Raw genomic sequence first — 20,372 nt, forward strand, 5'->3', positions numbered from 1 at the left:
CTAAACAGCAGTCAATTAGTACCCTTATAGGTTAAAGAGGATACTTCAGGATGGAAGAGATCTCAGTCTTTGTCTCCACTAAACAAAAGAAGCCTCAAACCCTTCTCTGGCCTAGCAAACAGTCAGGAGATGCTAGCACTTTTAATGCTGAAGCCAGTAACACTTCAAGTAAATGAAACGCAACATGGTCTTCCCTCAACGCTATTTCTTACAGGCCACATGGCCTTTACTCAGAACCATGTACCACCAGCAAAGACCAACCGTATCTCAAAGAGTAATGAGTAAGAAGGTAGCGCGAAACTCTTCTCCTTAGCATCTGCACATCACTTGACACTTTCATTCCTTTTATGCCTTGTAACTCAGGCACAAAGCTGTACTTGCCCAAAATGTGATCCATTTCAGCATTTTTCCATTGTGTTTTTGCCAAGAAATGTGGTGACAGGGAAGGAAAATTGGTCTTGTAAAGAACAGGCTAGCTTCATCCCAACTAATTTCTCTTCATAAATTATCCTGAGCTCATTTTCTACACATTCAATTGCTTAAGATCCATTTAACATATATAGTTACCTGAAACGGCTTTTGGTAAATTTCTTCCATAGCTAGTCTTCCGTATTCTGTAAACAACTGATAGAAAGAAGAGTGTAAGGGTGCCACATATAAAACACATCTTTCTACTGTAAAATATTCTAAGACACTAGAAAATAAAGCATTTGATCTTAAATTCTATTATGGGTTGAGAATGGCCAATACACTTCAAGAACAAGTACACCAATCCTCAGTAAAATTCAGGAAGGAGACGTGATTTCCACTGGTTTCACAGTGCCATTCCATAACTGTCAATGCACCGCAGCTCTAAGTGGGTGGCCTGTGGGCTATTCTCAGAGGAAAGCTGGCTGCGTCTCTCAGCAAGGCAGTTTCCAACATTTGTTTCCTAGGCTAAGGAGGTAAGCCTGTCTAACATTTGCCCCTTACTTCCCACAAAAGATTTATTCCTGGAAATCTCAAGGAACTTGGCTAGAGCCAGTGTATCAGACATTTAAATACAAGCCAAGTTCAGCAGCTTCCCAGATCTCTACTTCAGCCCATGACCTTAACTGATAATTGTTCTTTCCTTCCAGTATAAAGGCAAGTGTCAGCTGTCTTCTTTTTGTTGCTTTCACCATCTTTAATACCAGCAGCAGCATTCTTCACTGGACTGAATGGGCCAGACAACCCACGAGAACACGAATTATGGATTGTGCTGGCTGTTTCAGCAGAGGTCAAAACCGCCAGGTGTCGATCCATGCTAGCCCCTTACAGATCTTAGAGGTCAAGATGAAGAAAGCACACCAGCATCCTCTAGTTCTAGGCAACTGTTCTTCTGCATTAAAACTAACCCCTGGAACGTATCAGATAAATTTCATGGCTAAAAGGAAAGTTCCCCCTGTGCTGATCACAAGAGCATCTGAGATCTTAGAAGACTAATTTAACACAAATTAACTTCCAAGCCCTTGTAACCCTGAGCAAAAGAAGCTCTGAAGTGGCCAAGCATCCACATGAGACTGGCTCCTTTGATCCTAACTCCCTACCCCATTCACTTCCCTGCTGCATGGAAAAGGCAGCCAGAGACTAACAGTATTTCAGAATAACAGAAATTCCTGTTTTAAGAGAAATTCGGAATTACGTTCCCTCAGCACATGATTCCTTGTCCCAGCTTTAAATGTATGGGTGTCCCCTACTCATTGCTTATATTTATCAGCCTTCTCTTCCCTTCCTTCCCTCAAATCTCACCCTCCAGTATAACAGACAGAGATTGCTCTATTCAGATTGCACTGAGGCTGTCAAAGGACCAAAGTCATGAGGAAAGCCTGGCTTTCAAATAATTAGCTAAGGCTTTTTTTGTTTGCAGTGCTTGGTTGGGTTTTTTGGGGGGTGGAGGGATGTTGGCCCAGTGATACAACTCTGTTAACTGAGAACAGCATCACAAGACTATGTTTAGTTAGTGCTCTTCTACTTCCAGTATTGGCAGCCGGTCTTTTGCAGCACTGATCAAGACAGAAGTCCTTTCAATCAGAAGACACGTAAAACAGTTTTAAGCTGTGACAAGGTCATGGCCTGAGCACAGGCAGGCATTTGTTAATACACAAGCTAGCCTTTAAAGCTACAGGTTTTAAGTTAAGGAGATAATGTTCTTGCACCATTCACATGAAGCCAGAATTCAGTGGCCTTTGACCACAATGTTCCATTACAGGATGAAAACCCCATAGTAAAGAGAGAACACCTCTTTCCTGCTTTTGTTTCTAAGCAGAAATAAAACTCTGGAGAAGTTTCTCAGTTGAAAAACTAGAGAGTGCTGCTGGGTAGAAGATATTCTTTCTGCCCTGACCCAAGCTCCCACATTTCTTTCGAAACTGGTTATGAAATACCATCCATTTTCCTATTTTAGGGAAAAAGGAGAAACATCGGAATTTTCTCATTAAGTACTTCCATAAATCGTTTTTCTTTCTCATCCTATCAGGAATTTCAGAACTCACCATACAGAGAACAGACTTTAGAAAGATAAGATTTAGCGAGATTAGAAGCCTGTACTATTTTACTTCTGCATTGGCACAGCAGAAGCATCACAGCGTCCTGGAGTTGATGCAAATAATGTTGTTATAGGCAGTACTAGTTTTAGCATCAGGTCAGCTTCAGTGTTTTATATGAAGTAGCAGGCAGCTCCCAAATCACAGGTACATTAGTAGTAACTTCAAGAACAATGTCAAGACTATCAGTTCAGAAGCAGCTTAATATAAATTCACCATATTCTTACCTGCAAATGTTGAAGGTCATCTTCCTGAATATTCTGGGACAAGTTGTATACCTGCAAGAGACAGTAAAAGAATTACAATGTAATATGAAACCATTACCTTATATTCATGTAGTCTCTTTTAGCTATCTTGAGTACTTCTACCTCCTCCAGAGAAGTCTAAATACCCAAAAGTCAGCAACTAGAAAGGTGTCATGGAACACATCTCAAACAAAAGTCACTTCCTTATACAAAGTGCTAGGGACAAAACCACTGCTGACTACCCTAATCCTTAGAACAGCTTCTTTCCAAGGAAACAAGCCACAAAGGAATCAGAGAAGACTGCTGAATGCTTCAAATCACCACATAGGTGTGAGATAGGAGGATTGAGAAGGGCATGTCTCTTTGCCATCCTCAAGTCTAAGTGCTCTAGGATTCAGTGATCCAGCAGCTGCGTCTCTGACACAGAAATGACTGGGTGGGTAGTTCACAAGGTTTTTTTTGCTTTCAAATCTTCCCAGAGAAATGTGATTTTATGCAGGGAGCTCATAACTGTTTCAATAGCATGAATACTGAACAGCAGTGAACTCAAAGATGCATCAATAACCCACAACTTATCTTAACCACCCTAACAAAACAAAACAAACAAAGCCAAACAAACAAACCTACCCACCAAAAACAACCCCACAGGGAAGAAGTAGTGTTCTACCAACTCCTGTTACTTTCATGTTGTACCATGTCTGAAGAAAGTCACTTGTCATCCCTCAAAAACCTGCTCGCTTTTGGTACATTTAAGGCACAAGCTTAAAAGTAGTTTTGGGCATAGCACAAGAGAATTGTCAGAAGTTTAACAGTAGCAGCAATTTTAAGTTTAGCTGATCACAGTGTAATTTCACTCCAAACTGTATCTAAAGTCTTAAAAAAGATTCTGTAACACATCTGTACAAAAGAGGTTGCTACTTTGACATCTTTTTTTGGGATTCCCCAGTTCAGTCAGCAATTTAACTCAGCTTGGCCTTGGATAACCTTGATTCCACAGAGAAACTTACATAGTATACTGCACTGAAAATAAGATATTAAGTATGAAAGCATAAATGATAGTTGCAGGAAGATATGCAGGTGAACTTCCAAAGCATGGCTAGAGAGATATTCTTTGCATGTACAGTATAGAGGGTTCCTATAGCTACCACTATTTGCCAGTACAAGTATTCTCACCTGGACAGAACTCGTCATGGTGCTCAGAGCAAAAACCGTTGCACAGTCTTTGATAGTGGATTGGCTATCAAAGGCACCTTGGGTATCCATGAGTAGTACAGCAACCTAGAGGGTTTTAAAGAGCAGCAACAGTTAACCAAATTGTTAAGACTTTCAAACTCCAGGCCATTGGGATAAATTCTATTTCAAGTACAGCAAGTCTCTGCCCCTATACCTGTTTATTAAACCTCAGTCAGCTCCCTGTGCACATGCCTATACACACCTACAGCTGAGTAAGCAACAACTAGAAGGCCGTGTCATCAGCCTTAAGTCCTTGGCCTTGCTACACTAGTTACTCCCACCGAAATAGCCTCCCTCAGCCCAGTGGGCGTACAGTGCAGGGTAAGAGACAGCTCTTATTCACTGGAAGAACTTCAGTCTCAGCTGACAATCCAGCATAGTTCATTAGAGCTAAGAGCGAGATGGTTACTTTTAAAAATACATCTATCTTAAAATAATCATTTTCAGAGGAAAACAAGATAATTAATACTGACTGTCTGCTGGAATGACAAGGAACTAAGTGAGCTTAATGATAAAAGTTAATCTGTCCAATTCCCATTTTTGGGATCTATTACAATTCCTTTCTCTTTCAGTTAGAGATGACTGATAAGCAAGAACAAGCAAGTGATTTGTCCCCAGAGCACGGAGATCCTCACAAGTTAATTGTTTTTTAGCCAGAGAACCATTCGGTTAGCTATGAAAGTGGATAAAAATTCCTGCATGCCCCTAAGCCACTATCTGTTTAAGATCAGTGTCCCATATTAATTGGCCATCAGGTATTTCCTTTGCAAATGCAAAAGGTATGAAAGTTAAATAATCAAGAGCTTATGGTTCAGGAGAACATGAATACGTCAAGATACACCACCAGTATTGCAGACTAAATATTTATTAACAACATTAACACTTTGTTTCAGCATGAAGACCTACAACCAAACTTTGTAGTTAAACTGACTTAGAGTTAGAAAAGATGCACCAGCTTTGATTAGAATAGAGTTAGTGCCTTTTATCCCGCTGTTAGACTTGGTCCCTTTTTACGGACTACGTGTTAAACTATATCGAAGGACCAGCTTCCAGACACTGAAGCTGTTTCCAGTACTTATAGCCATGCATTACATTTCACTAGGACACAGCTACAAGCTCGAAATTCTCACTTCTCAAAAAACAGTGTTTGTTACAGAGCTGTTCTTATCACAGCATTTGTCTATATACGGTATTTATAGCCATTACAGTTTTACAACATCCACAGGATAACCCACCCATCAGCGTGGACAGAGTAGACTTTGCCAAAGCAAAGTACTCTCAGAATGGGACTATTGTTGGAGATTGAATCTTACAACCCAGCAGGAAAATTCATACTTGCACTGATATAAGGTTTCCAAATGTTATGCAGCTACTGAGTGCAAAGGAAAGCAACTGATGTTTGAACTGCCTCCGTGAAACCCATGGCATTAAAAGGTATACACACAGAGGCGAAAATCCTTACGTACGCCTACTTAAGTCAAGCACTTACCTTTGTTCCATTGGGTTTATCAATTACAAACACTTCACTCCAAATCTGAATACCAGTGGTTTCCCGTTCACATCCACCTCTCCATGTAAACCCAGTCAATGGCTCAGTATTTCCACCTATCCAGCAAGGAGAAGTCTACAAAACAAGGAGAAACTCATTTAAAACCAAGCAGGAGTTGTTTTGTTTGTTTTTTTTTTTTTAACATGCTATGTTTTAGCAGACTTCCACATTGTTCTCTCATTATCCTCAAAGCCAATTGACAACACTACATAAAATATTAAAACACAATGCTACTCTGCTGTTTCAAGAATCATCCACAAAGAAATGTTGTTCGAGTCTACTGTATTTCAGCAGTTACACAAATCTTCAGCCACTGAAGAGTATATACGTGCACAGCTTTCAAGTCTCAAGTACTCAGAGCTAATGAGAACAACTCAGTTTTGTCCATCAATTCCACTTTGCACTCATGCCCTTCTCTCACAGCCAACTCAACTCAAACACAGTTGTAAACAGCATGTATTTCAACTACAGGAACAGCTAAACCTCTGCAAGGAACAAAAAAACCTGATCTTGCCTTAATCCTCTCCCTTCCCCCTCACAAACAGGCCAACTGTTCAAACTAGCTAAGCATCTAAGCCCCTGCACTAACAGAGGGCAGCACAGCTTGCAGAAGCCAAAGACAACAGGCAAGGACCAGAAGATCTACAATCTACATTTGTCACAGTTACAAAATACTTTTTCATAAGTGTTTAGGACTCAAGAGAAAAGGTTCCATTGAGGGTTTGATACATGTCAATCAACCCATCCATATTAAAATTTTATTGGCACATTGCCCACTTTGGGAAAGGCTATCAGAGAGTCAAGTACAGTTTGCAGCTAACACTTCTGGCTGATGGTGCTGTAACAAGGTCTTCGGTCCTCAAGGACAGGCAACACGCAGAGTAGCAGCTCATGCAGAAGAATCCAGCCATTATATGAGCACATTTAACCCAGAAATGTAGTTTATGTACTGGGCAAGTAAGGAGTATGAACAGGCACCCTGAGGAAGCTTCACTGTGATAGGTTTACATACACTGAAATCCTACAAGAGAGAAGTGGTAGGCAGACAATAGTTTAACTGATGAGGAGGCTTAGAGAAAAACCTTTATCTCACAGGCTAGAACACAGCATGCCAGCACAACAGAAAGATGTTAAATGAATTTGCCTCTCACTGCCCAGAGAAGATTACCAGCCAGGAAAGTGTGTCCTTTGAGCAGGTCAAAGGGGAGACTTCTCAACTCACCAGGCTATAGTCTCTACCTTGCTTACTCTGCACTTGCAGTTTTCAGAAAAGAGCTCAAGATGCATCTCTTCACATCTCAGAAAACAGCATGAGCACCCAGGGGCTGTACAGAATAGAAATACGTACTACAAATAAGTGAAACTGCTTATTTCTAAAGGGGGATGGGAAAAAATCTGCACACATTCCTCATACCTAGCAGCATGCAGAGCAAACCATACTAAGAGGGAAAGGCAATCAAGCAGTTCTGCATCAGCATTCTCCCAAATGCTAAGTGCACACCATTCAACTCCGCTATTTGGATCAGATATGGCAAAAGTAAATAAGAAGATAAAAATTCAGAAAAGGAACACAAGTATTCAAGTGAAGAGAACCACAGCTCTTTACAGGTAGGTTGTTTGGGTTTTTTTGTTTTTGTTTTTTTGTTTTGGTTTGTTTGGGGGTTGGGGGGGGGGGTGTTTTGGGGGTGTTTTTTTGTTTGGGTTGGGGAAGGGGGGGGTGTTGCAGGTTTGTTTGGGTGTTTGTTTTTGTTTTGTCACGTACATACACCTCTACCAGAGAGACTAAGCAAAACCCGAACAACCTTCCCCTGGAGCTTTTTATCCCACAATATGCTTATGCATCTACTGACCACTCTAGAAATCAAAGCTACAGGCCTGCTTTGGGCTTCAGTACACTCCTGGATACAGTTTTGCAATGCTAAATCATATTTCACCGGTATATGTCAATGGATTGTAGCTTTTCACTTTTTCAAAAGGATCTGTTACATTATTCAACAATATGTTCCACTTGTCATTTATACAAGAATACTTTTTTCCAGTTTGGTCCAGAATTTATCCTTATTTGTAGCAATTCAGACCAAAACTACACAAATCTTTTGACAAGTCCCTCAATGAACACTAGATATGACCACATTTGATTTCACGTGATTCACGTCACAAGGAGACTTTGGTGTCTTAACAGGCACAACTTCAGCTGAAGCTGCTTCATCTTGTGGATGATGCACTTAAGCCTGTCTCTGACTGACCTTTGTATCAGTTTGAAGCACTCCTAGCTTGTTACCTCCATCTTTCCTTAGTTAAAACTCAGTATTTTAACAGTCTCCATCCATCCAGTTGGCTTGAGAGATATTGAAGAGATGGGAGGAGGAAAAAAAGACTTTGTTCCTACATGAAATCAAGCTAGAAGTTGCACCACAATTTTGTGTCAGTCACCTAAAAGATAACCTCTCTAAATATATTCCACACTAAGGAAAGGACCAATGCAGCCTTATTTTCATAGTGCCATTAGTACACCGTGCACCTTGCCAATTAATACAAGCTAAGAAGGTCATACCCCTGTACAAAAGCTTTCAAATCTAAATTTACCAGTGTTACTGCACCCAACTCTCAATAAGGCTTTAACTGCAACAAAGATCACAGGATCCTTGCAGCAGCTTGCTGAGTACACAACTGCTGCTTTTTTGTGGAATATTATTCTGTTGCATTTCAAATGAGCAATCATAATACTAAGTATCAGTGCTTGAAATGAGATGCCCACCTTCCTGAAGTTAACGACCAATCTCAGCCATGCCAAAATCCTACCTGGGACTTCAACTGGCACAAGTGAGATTTTTAGAACAGTAACTTTTCACACAACCTCTAGCTCTTGGTTTAAGACAAAAACATGTGATTCTGACTATCTTGGCAAGTTTTTCATCACACATTTTAATAACCACAGGGGAGAATATCCAAAAATTGCTTGATTAAGTGTACAAACTGAATGCAGATGCTTTAGTATTTTGTGCTGGATCCAGTATTTAGTTCATAGAAAATACGCACTTGTAATTAAGCCTGACTGAAGGTGGAGCAATCAGACTAAAGAGTACCATAAAACTATACCAAGGCCTCCTCTCCTGTACTGAAATTTGCATAAGCATAGAGGATATCATTTGACTTGATACAACTCAGCAGTGCTCAAAAGAGGAGATGTTGCACTTTTCTCTCATCCCCAGCTCCCATCAATCAGTTCGCAGCAGCTCTGATGCTTGTCAAACTCTTTCCGTAAGCCAGTTTACGTCACCGAGCTGGCAAGAAAACAATTCGGCAAAATGCAGTGTCTTCTGATGCATCATTGAGTTGGATCAGCTCAGCTAAGGGCCTACAAGCATTACAGTTTCAGAATGCAAATGCTTGGCCAGAAGCAGCACATGGAGAGCAAGACCTCTCTGCTTTTGGTAAGAGATAGTTGTTACAGTAGATGGCCAAGTTCGCCTCCATCTTCAGTTTAAATGAAACAAATGGTATTTTGAAGGACACCTACAGAAAACTGAAAAAGGCGATTGCAAAATAAAGGGAACAGAGAGGCATGTATTACACAAGGCTGAAACAGTGTTTCAATCCATTTTACTTTATGAACTTTTGTTTCATTTCACAACCTTAGAGTATTTGCTTAAAGCCCATCCCTTCTATTTTTGGAAGGAACTAGCACTACTTCTACCCAGCCACCATCTAGCTCAGATTGCTATACTTCTTGGGAGTTCAGGTTTTTTGTTTGGGGTTTGTTTGGGGGGGGTGGGGGGTGGGGGTGGTGTTTTGTTCTTAATATAAACAGGACACTGGAGAGGTTTTATATACACACACAAAAGGACATCCACTGAACAGCTACATCAATGAAATGTTTATTCCGCCCTAGGTTAAAAGAGTCTTAAGAAGTTGGGAGCACCAGCTTGCTACTCTGTATTCCTCCTACCATATCCTCAGTGTCTTTCTTACAGAGCTCTTGGCAAATCAGTGAGAGGAATTCAATAGCAGGCACTACTGGGAGTGAGAGAAAGGGAGTCTTCATCTGCCAACTACCAGCAGCTTCTTTCCCATATTTCCTGTAACTGCAGAGCTCATCTTGATTTCTCCCCAGGCCAGGTAGCACAAAGATAAAATATATGCAGTCATGGTTAGTTTCTGCTACCATGAATTCTAGCTCCAAAGAACACTGACCAAAAAAGGAATCAGGTTTTTTTTGGGTTGTTTTTTTGTTGGTTTTTGTGTTTTTTGGTTTTTTTGGGGTTTTTTTGTTGTTTTTTTTTTTTTTTTAAGAGCTTCAAAAATCAAGAAAACACTGAATTGTCAATATCCACTATGCAGATTAAAAGAAACACACCACAACCTGCGACAGGCAGATGCATATGTTCACAGAAGACCCTATCCCACCTTCTCCGTATCAGCCAAGAGTTCAAAGTATAGTAGACACAAGACAACATCAGCCAAAAGCTACAAAATAAGAGAAGAAATTAAATTTTGGATCAGACATTCATTAACCAATGATTTAAAAGGATTTTAAAAGTTCCTGGATTATGTTCAGAGACACATTCCAAGCAGCAAACGGGAGACTTCTTCCCTTTTGCCATACTTCAGATTTAAGCAGATTTAGTCCTCCAATAGCTACCTGGTAAGACTCTTCTTTTTGCAACAATAGGCAAGCTAGTGCTACAATATGACTTCAAGAGATCAAGTCAAAGCAAGATTCTTCCAAGCTCCCACTTGAATGAGCCCTTCCCCAAAGCTCAACTAGGCAGCCACCATGCTCCCTCATTCAAATTCTTCTCATAGAATCGTTTAGGTTGGAAAAGACCCTTAAGATCATCGAGTCCAACCACTAACCTAGCACTGCCAAGTCCACCACTAAACCATGTCCCTAAGCACTACATCTACACATCTTTTAAATACTTCCAGGGATGGGGACTCAACCACTTCCCTGGGCAGCCTGTTCCAGTGCTTGACAACCCTTTTGGTGAAGAAGTTTTTCCTACTATCCAATCTAAACCTCCCCTGGTGCAGCTTGAGGCCGTTTCCTCTCATCCTATGACTACTCACTTGGGAGAAGAGGCTGATCCCCACCTCGCTACAACCTCCTGTCAGGTAGTTGTAGAGAGCGCTAAGGTCTCCCCTCAGCCTCCTCTTCTCCAGACTAAACAACCCCAGCTCCCTCAGCTGCTCCTCATAAGACTTGTGCTCTAGACCCTTCACCAGCTTCGTTGCCCTTCTTTGGACACACTTCAGCACCTCAATGTCCTTCTTGTAGTGAAGAGCCAAAAAACTCAAGCACACTTACATTGGGACACCAATAAGTTCCCTTGATAACTGCAGGAAAATTTATATTAAAAAAAACCTGTCACTTAAATACACTTCCTCACAGAGTAGAAACAGAGTAGTTGGCTTCCCCACCCCCCAATAAGTAAGAAAAAATTGACCTGCTATATTTGTGCTCAAGTCAGCAAATACAAAGGTAAATTACTAAAATACCAAACTGCTTTTCTCCTGCAGGGAAATCCAAATTACTTACCCTGTTATACATGTATCTAAGCATGAAGTCCAGCAGAAAAGATTTTCCTTTGCGGAAAGCTCCCGCTACAGACACAACTACTATGTTAAGATCTTTGATGTGTTCCTGAAGCAAGATTTTTTCCAATGCTTCTTCATCTAATTCAAAGTTATGGTCATCTTCATGAGCAAGAACAATCTGTATGGGGCGTGGCTTATCCAAATCCACCTCGTCATCTGAGTCTGGCAGGGCATCTGAGTCAGGTAGGGCATCCTCCTCTTCTTCTTCCTCATAATGCTTACCTGGAAATTGACAAGTTACAACACATTAGTCAGAGCTTAGGGCAATAGACATTTCTTTGAAGTGAAGCCTTGAGCTGGGTTTTCATTCCCAGCAGCAAGAGTGACATTCTTGGGAATGCACATGTATAGACAACGAGATCAACAGCAGTTCCCTGTCTGTTTTCATCAGCTTTGCATATAGTCTACATTTCAAATCTCCAGCATTCTCTGTGTTTTAAGAAATCACAAAAGAAAACTGGTTTTCAGCATCAAAACCCCTTTTAAAGGCTTCTTAAGTATAACTTCCATTAAAAATCAAGGGCCTTTTCTCTTACCTAGAAAAAATTTATTAGTTTAAAATAAGCTCCAAAGAGGACCAAAAAAGGCCATTTTTAGATCACCACCTTCTTATACTATTGTAAGGTGGAGGGGGGCAGCGCGGGAAGCAATGTTTTCTGTCAGTTTTGCTTGCCAACATGTACAAGCAAGACCACTGATCTAGTAGTTTGTAACCTCAGGATTACATACATCAGCAGATGACTAAGTTCCTCTCTAATTCCAACACATTACACCTGTTTTAATTCTCAATACAGCACAAACTTCAGAGTGCCTATTCACTCCTTGCAAGAGGATAAACTCCTGAGCATGTGCAAGGTCTAACACTTCTGGGATAAGAAAAACAAAAAACATTGAAGTCATTTCTGGCTTCATACTCTTCCTACGACACGTTATTAGGCCAGATTTAACAACAGTAAGTACCAACTCTTTCAAAAAGAGTTAAGAGCATATTTTATACACAATTTAAGAATCAATATCCTTTCAGGATCAACCAGTAGCTATAAATTCAGATGAGATTTAAGTTACTAATGAATGATAAATTAATTAAGGTAACATAGCCCTTCAGACATACAGCACAATAGTATCAATATCCTATTTTCCCGACTTCCAGAATTCAGGAGTTACTGGGTTAGAGGCCTAAAAGAAAACCAAACAAACTGACGTGTCCAAGATGAAGTCTTCTCTCTTGTTCAAGTACCACAACACTGAAGTTTGTCCCACAGCAGAAACAAACTCTACCACTGGCCTGATTCAACTTTTCCTATCAAGGATCTGGAAGCGGTTTTGTGCTTACAGAATTGCCTCCAACTCCAGACTTACATTTTGCCATATTCTATCAGAACCCCACGTGCACAAACCCAACTGAGGCACCTTCCTAGCGGTTACTTATATAGGAACATCACTGTATGAATTTAAGTACACTGGACTACTAGTCATGCTTGCATTTCCAAGCATTGCTTTAACAAAGACAAAGAAACAGCCATCTCCAGCTACCTGATGCACTGCACACAGGTACGTTACAAGGGCCCCATGCTTCCTGTGGAAGCAGCCCAGAAGCAGTGTTCTCTTGCAGGATGTGTCATGAGGCACCATGGAATGCACCAGTTTAATTCACTCATGGCAGAGACCCTGCCAATACCCACAGGACCTGCCAAGTCATTCCTGCCAGCCTTTGCATCCTAGATACCATGCTCGGCAAAAGATTTATGAACAGTGCTCCGACGCACTCTGTTTTGTGGATGTAATGAGACATTTGAGTTATTACCATGAACTTGAAAAACTGGTAACATGGTGACCCTGGAGTTTTTCCAACGGCTGTCTCTTTAGCTGGTTCTGACAACGTTTAACTTCATTGCAAATCAGAGAGGACGTTTCCATTTCCAAGCATCGAATCTGTGGTGCGTCAAAGGCCAGTGGCATTAAACCTTAAAAAAAACTGGTTTGAATATATTAAGCTAGTGTAGTACTTGGTTTGAACAGGAAGTAAACTTGAATGCTTAAATCCTGAGCAGCTAGAACTAAACTCCAATGTTATCCAAGTGGGTGTGCAAAACAGCCCCTAGCATCACCCTAACTCAAACTGGCTGACAAAGCAGGCCAGAAAATTAAATTGCACCAGCAGGCCTGACAATTGGAAGGAGTAACTTTAAAAAGAAAAGTTGTCAACAGGACACCAAACTATACAAACTACATTGACACGATACTGGTCACTGGAGGATAGCCCAGGTGAGGTACAAAGATTTTGACAGTCAGAAAGAAAGCCTTCAGCATCACAGCCTAGAAACATAAAGGGAATAATTCTATTGATAAAAGCATTAAGATTAGATAGCTCCAAGAAGAGACACCTGTGTTTTAGTGAACAGATACTCACACAATGTATTGAAGCCTCTGCTTCTACGTACTCCCCAAGCAACAAGTTTAACTTGATTACTTAAAACAGTCTTATATTCTTTTACTTAAATGCATACTTCAGCTGCAGCAAGGTATCAGTTTTGTAAACTAAGGTAGACTGTAAAATAGTCTGATGCAACATCTGCAACTTCTCTTCGTTCACTTGGAGCCTGACATTAACCACCTTTTCCTACCTGGAAGTCATCAGAACCTCAGCAGACCTCAAAGTGCAACTTGTAGCAGCATCCTTCCACCAGTGCAGAGCATAGCCACCCAAAGCCTCTTCGAGCCAAGAAGCTTTCCGAACAAACAAGTAGAGTGGTCTTTTATCATTAGTTATTTCTAAACAAGCAGATTCTCCCTATCGCAAGTAGATAGTACTATCAAGAGCTTACATACAATATACCCATTAAAAGCTCACAACATCTTGTTAATAGTATTCTGCACCCCTGGAGCTCACTTAGCTCAGAGGGGACTGAAGATTCACCTTAGCCCCTATTCAATTCCTATTAGATTTCACATACCAGCAGAAATTGGAAAGTCAAGTCCAGAGCATCAAGTTGGCTTTTTTGTTTGTTTTGGGTCAGGTTGGTTTGTTGGGTGTTTGGGGTTTTTTTGTTTGTTTGTTTGGGTCTTTGTTTTTGTGGTTTGGTTTGTGGGTTTTTTTGTTGGTGGTGGTGTTTGTTTGTTTGTTTTTTTACTAGCCTGCCTAATATATCTTAAAGCTCCCAACCTACCTACAGAAAAGACCATCATTGCCATGAATCAAGCACTTTCGAGGGTGGACAAGTACAGTGTTGACAGCTGTTAAGGAAACTTGATCCATCCAGAAGAGCTGGTTTGGTAACTTCATGCGCGAGTTGCAGAGAACACTCTTCTCTTCAAGCGATTTTGAACTAGTTAGCAATTACCAGGACAGACATTGCCAAGTAAAGCATGTTAACTGTAGAACAAGTGCTACCGCTTGTCCCAGCAGCATAGTCAGCATATGGTAACCTGTCATGTGCTCCTAGGTAGATGTTACCACCTTTATGGTCCTTTAGACTACCTTCTGGCTGCTCACCCTGTTACTCTGGCTAGTCACTGTCTCAGGCAGCACTGGAGTACTTTGGAAGGCTTTCTAGAAGTCTTCGGCATCCTAGGCAGAAGGATCACATTTGACTTCCAAGAACTACTTTTAGAGCAGTCTCTCAAAACAATGGTCAGGACAAGAAATCCCACTTCACAGTACAGTTTTCTGCAAAAGCTGCAGAAGCATTGTAGTAAATTCTGTAAGTAGTTCATAAAATAAGGATGCTGTCAAGTCAAGTCAGGCCAGGAGTTAATGAACTGCAGAACATGAAGCCCTACTCCTTACTTCCCCCCCATCTCTCTCCTCACACACCCCAGCATGGTCATAGTGTACTACTTGAAACTCAGAATTAAGTGGACTTGTCCTAAAGCTGAGTCTAAGGACCACAAACTGCTCTAGGTTCTTGCAATAGTCTGGTCCCAGCAAATGAAGTATAGGAACAGATGAGGACTAGCTTTATAAGAGGTGGCATTCACAGAATGAGCACCCCTATGCCAAAGCGTCTCTAACCAACTGGACAGTAATTTGGACTTGTAAAGCTCATGGCAGCCTCCCTATATAGGTCTCCATGACAACACATTCAGTGCTGCTACAGAGGCAGCCAAAGCAACAGACTTCTGTTGTTTTGGGGGGTTTTGTTTGTTTTTTTATGGCATCTCTTAACACTTTGAGAAATCCAGTTCCATCCCAGTAATGGGGTTATGGGCCCAGCACATCCACCCCATACATTCACACTCAGAGTGGTTGCTTCAGAGGCATGGCTGATGGCTCCTTGCACTGCATGCAGAACAGCCAGGCAACGCTGCCTCCTGCCAGAGTACTAAAGACAGGCGGTAGATTCATCCAACTCACTCACAGGGTTGGTCTCAATGCTGTTGGAAATCCCCATGTGCACAGACAACTGGACCTCAGGCTTCTAGTACATACAGAAAAGCTCTCATCTGTCAAAGCATATGGCACTGGAGCTTGTAGCCCAGTGTTGCAGGCCCAGAAAGTTATAGCTACATTTTTCTTTTTTCAAGATATTCATCTGACCTTTGAAGCTTCTGTACTACTGAACTAACATACTCCGGACTACAGTCATATCTACCACTCTGGCTGGAGCTGATGCAAAAAGATCATCAACTGGACTTGCCCCTCAAGTCTGCCATCCATTCAGGCCTATTACTATGGCTGTTTGCTAATCACTCCCTACTCCACTTTGGCTTCTTCCAACCTGAATCATCCAATTACAGCACGTGAGCTAATGCACAGTTCTGACTGTGCATAATCACTTCCTAACCCAGGTCAAACAGGCTAGGAGATACCAGAGAAGCAATACTGTACAGCAAGCCACAGGAGCAGACAGACTTGAATGGAAGCAAATATAGCCAAGAGAAGATACTACCACCCAGTTTCCATATAAGCTCTTCACTCCACTCAGCAACTACAGCAGGACTTCTATTGACACTCATCAGCTAAGTATCCAGAACAAGCGCTGTTTGTTGAAATGCTAAGCCAGATTTTGAGAACAGTAGCTTCTTGTGTATGTACAGACAATATTTCAACGGAACAAACTCAACTAAATAACCAGTTTCTTAAAGTATGAGGTAAAATGAAAAGCTAATTCCTGCTTCCTCTAAGTACACAGCTAGCAGCTGATGACCTATTTGTCCTGCAGTGTAAGAACATGGGAGTGAGAACAGTCAGCTCAACCTGCATGCTATGAAAATCAGGGACAGCCTGCTTTAAATGCAAGTTCCTCCCTTTAAGCACATTAATTGAAATAAAGTACCAACGCAGTTACCTTTAAGTTTCAATCCAAATACAGCTTGAGCTCGTTAAACACATCATTCACATTCTTTCATGACCAGAAAAGCACACACTAATTGATAAACTCAGCTGGTTTTAGATACAGTAAATGCATTTGATCAACAAGCACTGAATGACAACTAGTAATTGCTCCTCTGGACAGTGGGTTGGACACAGACAGCTGCACACAGATGCAGCACACCATTAAAATAAATTTAAATCCCATTTGCTTTTTAGTGGCTTAAGACTTGGATTATGAACAAAGGCTAAAGTAGTCACTTTCATTAGTGTAGATGGCTCTCATCAGCACTCCTTCCATTTGCTCTATCACAAGAAGTTACAGACTTCACTTTGTATGTCTTCAAGCTGGTAGTCTTAATATCTTGTTTGTACAGAAACCTGCACTTTGCTAGAAGTCCAACTTCAAATCAAAACTTCCAGTACCCCTAGATACTTCAGCTCTCAGATTCCCTGAACTCTTTTTGCTGGTGCTCTACAGACACCACACATTTGTGTCCATACAAAAGCAATCTAAGCCTCCCCCTCATAGTTCAATACAGATCCATGATAGGTTCCCACACATACCTGAATGGTAAAGCAAGCTGAATTGGGCTACACTAACCTCAAACCATCTGGCTTGAAATCTTGCTCTACCTCCATGGCCTGAGGGAGTTCACAGCTTGAATCAAAAGCTTAAAATAAATTATCATGAGGAAACTGCTGCACCACATTTATAAGTAATCCATTCTGTCAGAGCTTCACCTAGGAAATTTTCCTTAGAGAGAATGGAGACAAACTGTTTAAATGTTTCTTGTTTTGGTGTAGTGAACTGAGGAAAGTGTAGGCATGTGTGAACTGAGTTCCAGAGCGTAGGAAAAAAAAAATAGGCTAACCTTCAAACCTTATTTGGACAAGGTAAAAAATCTGGCACATCTACTGGGGAAAAAAAAAAAAAATCACTAGATTTAAGTCACAAAATTGTCCTCCCCTTTCTCCAGCAGTCCTACTCCATGCAATAAAGTCACAGCAAGACCCACATGAAAGTTATGGGTCTGCCACAGACCTTAATGCATCACTGCCTTCCTATTGCTGACTAGCAAATACTGCCAAGTAGCTCATTTTAAGGCCAGAAATAATTAAATGTTTTGAATATTTCAGCTATAAATAGGACTGATGAGCTAAGTTCCAAAGACTTGTTTGGACATCCAATAAGGGGGGGGGGGGGGGAGCGCAGGGGGAAGACACATTTAACTCTCTCTGTTCCTTCAGGGCAATGGGATGTCAAGGGACAGATCTAGAATTGTTAAATAAACTGTGAGCAGAAGCGAGAAGTACCTGAAGCTACAATTCTGCCAGAGAACGGGAAAAAGAAGATACTCTGATGACCTAGATACCTATGAAGCATCATAACTAATCAAACAATAGGCCTGTCTACTCCTAAGTGCTTTAAATTGCTTCTCTGTTGAATGGTCTGCATGCATGCACGCAGGAGCAGACAGCTCTCCCACAGCTATGCAAAACACTAATAAGCTAGCATTTTGCATTCTCCATTTAAGGGGACAGAAAAGCTAGAGGGAGACTTCCTTATAATGAAGAGGTGCAGCAAAAAAGTCAACCCTCAAATTCAGCTATTTTCAGCAAATGCATACAAGTAAGAGAATACCAATAAGCAGAGACTAAGACAGAAGCAGCACAAACCCCGCTACAACCTAGTAAGTAACAAAAAAACCAAATTATATATAAAAGGATTGCTTTTCTGAAAGCACATCATGAACTTAGCAAGAAAGATGTTTCTCCATAGCTACAAGGAAAAACTTGGAGGGTAGGGATAGTGACAAAGCATGCTTCTCATCCTTCTTCCACTCTGCCTAAAAACCACAGCTATTATTAGCACACTCACTGAAGGACCTAACAGGATCTCTACCCACAGTAAGGTTTACCAGTACTTTTCCAGCCCCCTCAAAGAATGCTGCTTTAGAATACTAAGACTAAGGAAGATGAAAGCACTAAAAGGCCTCTTTCTCACCTTTTCTGCCCTTTCTTACCCATCCCCCAGGTTCTTGAGGATGGGAATGAGAATACACCGGATCTGACAAGGCCCTAGTTCACCATGGACTCTGGAAATGGCAAGTGAACGCTCTTCATGAACACTGCAGGCTAACTAGATCCCTGCAGGCCACACAGATTTAACCTAGGCAGACCTGCTTGTATTTCAGAGTGATTTTATTTAAGGTTGTTGCTCACCCAAGAAGATTCAGTCAGTATTTTCCAATTAGTTTAGGCCATAACTGCATTTTACATACCTTTTATGTATTCCTCATGTTAGCAGCTGATAATTTAAACAATGATCAGCTAACCCAAACCAAGATTTTGAGTGAGAAGGATAGGGAGAAAAGAATAAGGCGAGAGATGCCAACTGCAATTACCCCACATTTGATCTTCAGATTAGCAGCCAGAACAGGTTTAGTCACCCAGCTGCATCTGTCCCATGGCCACAGAGGAGCTCAGCAGCAAGCAGAGCAAGTGCTCACTTCTGCTGTACAGGGAGGTATGCTAAAGGGCCAGTTTTCACACTCATTTCCAGGATAAACAAGCTGTCAATCAGGAACACCAACAGGTTTAAGGAAACAGAGCAAGCCAAAGAGGCTTTGATTTCTCCTTTTTGATCAAACCATGCTTCTAACAATATGAAGCTTTTAAGCAAAAGCAATCTTTTAGCCCAACCTCCAGTTTACACTCAGCTTCCCACTTCCCTTTAAGTTCCTGCAGCTAAGAGAGCCTCCCATCCAGGTTTTCCAGCACTGAACTCCATAATTCTGTTTTTAAAAAAAAAAAAAAAAAAAAAAAATTCTGCATTTCATTTCAAAGAACAAACAGCAGTACAGGGAGAGACTGGGTTTACCTTAAGAAACTGCCTTCTCTAGATCACGTAGCTAGCAAAACTGATAACATAACTACCTTCAGACACCTTCATGGAGTATTTCAATTCCTCCTCCCTCTCCCTTCGCAACTGTTCTTAACCTGGTAGCATCACTAACATACCCACCAGATGAAAGGAAAGTGTGACCGGGGGAAACACAACATGTGCCAACACAGTTAATGCCCACATCAACAATGTGAATCAAAACAGGAAAAACGCCACACAAGTCACCTTTAGGGAGAACTGAAACAAAAAAAAAAAAGTCATATTTTGCATGTGTTCACTTTATCTCCACTGGAGGAAGATATTTTTCTCACGCAGCTACCACAAAAGTAGTTTCCATCACAGTCCCTGCTGCTAAGCAGGTAGAGAAAGAGGTCTGGGCTGCCATATCACCTTCCTGCAATTAACCCATAATAATTGATACAGCACCTAACCATGTCCATATACCTCAGAGCCCCGCATCTACTCTCCACAACTCTTCAGTCTCTGCCAGGCATCATTGCCATTGCTGCACAAAAGTCCCTTGCTAAGGCAACAGCTCAAAGTACATTCATTCTGCCAACGGGACAGTGCCAGTAACTGCCTCCTCCTCTCTCCCCTGTTGCCTCTTCAAGTCTGTTTCAGTAGCACAGCTGAGTCTTAACCACCCACTCACACAAGGGCTCTCCCACTCTTTCCCACTTCCAGCACCCCGCAGTACCACGCTGCCTTTCCTGCTAATTTTGCCACATATCCAATGCTACTGAGAGTCAAGTCAGCTAAACAAACCAAACCAGCAGAAAAAGCAATCCAGTATGAACAGTTTTCTACAAACTGTATCACCTCAGTAAGAGCCCAATGAGCACTAGACCTGAAGACAAACAAAAAGCAGAGCTACGCAGCTTCATCTGCAGGGCAAAGGGTCAGTTCAGCTGTACTGTTGAACAGTACAGGACTGCTGCCCTCTGTGTTGGCACCACTGTCCTAG

The 20,372-nt window shown here is 41.4% G+C and overlaps 1 protein-coding gene across 6 annotated transcripts in view; it reads right to left on the reverse strand.

Annotated features, from left to right (window-relative positions):
* Window positions 1–20,372, reverse strand: part of ATL2 (atlastin GTPase 2) — a 39,291-nt gene that overhangs the window by 11,088 nt on the left and 7,831 nt on the right. For 5 of the 6 annotated variants that reach the window (XR_014227665.1, XM_082306903.1, XM_082306906.1 and 2 more), the window contains exons 2-6: window positions 11,131–11,411; window positions 5,532–5,666; window positions 3,983–4,087; window positions 2,792–2,842; window positions 568–624 (exon numbers count right to left, since the gene is read on the reverse strand). Coding sequence is in view for 5 of the 6 variants with exons in the window: in XM_082306903.1 (XP_082163029.1) it covers window positions 568–624; window positions 2,792–2,842; window positions 3,983–4,087; window positions 5,532–5,666; window positions 11,131–11,411 (629 nt within the window). In the remaining variant the exon portion in view is untranslated. Of the gene's footprint in view, window positions 1–567; window positions 625–2,791; window positions 2,843–3,982; window positions 4,088–5,531; window positions 5,667–11,130; window positions 11,412–12,993; window positions 13,034–20,372 lie in introns of those variants that run through there. The other variant, XM_082306905.1, reaches the window with a different exon arrangement.

This window comes from Platalea leucorodia (assembly GCF_965183815.1).
Source record: "Platalea leucorodia genome assembly, chromosome: 3".
NCBI lineage: Eukaryota > Metazoa > Chordata > Aves > Pelecaniformes > Threskiornithidae > Platalea > Platalea leucorodia.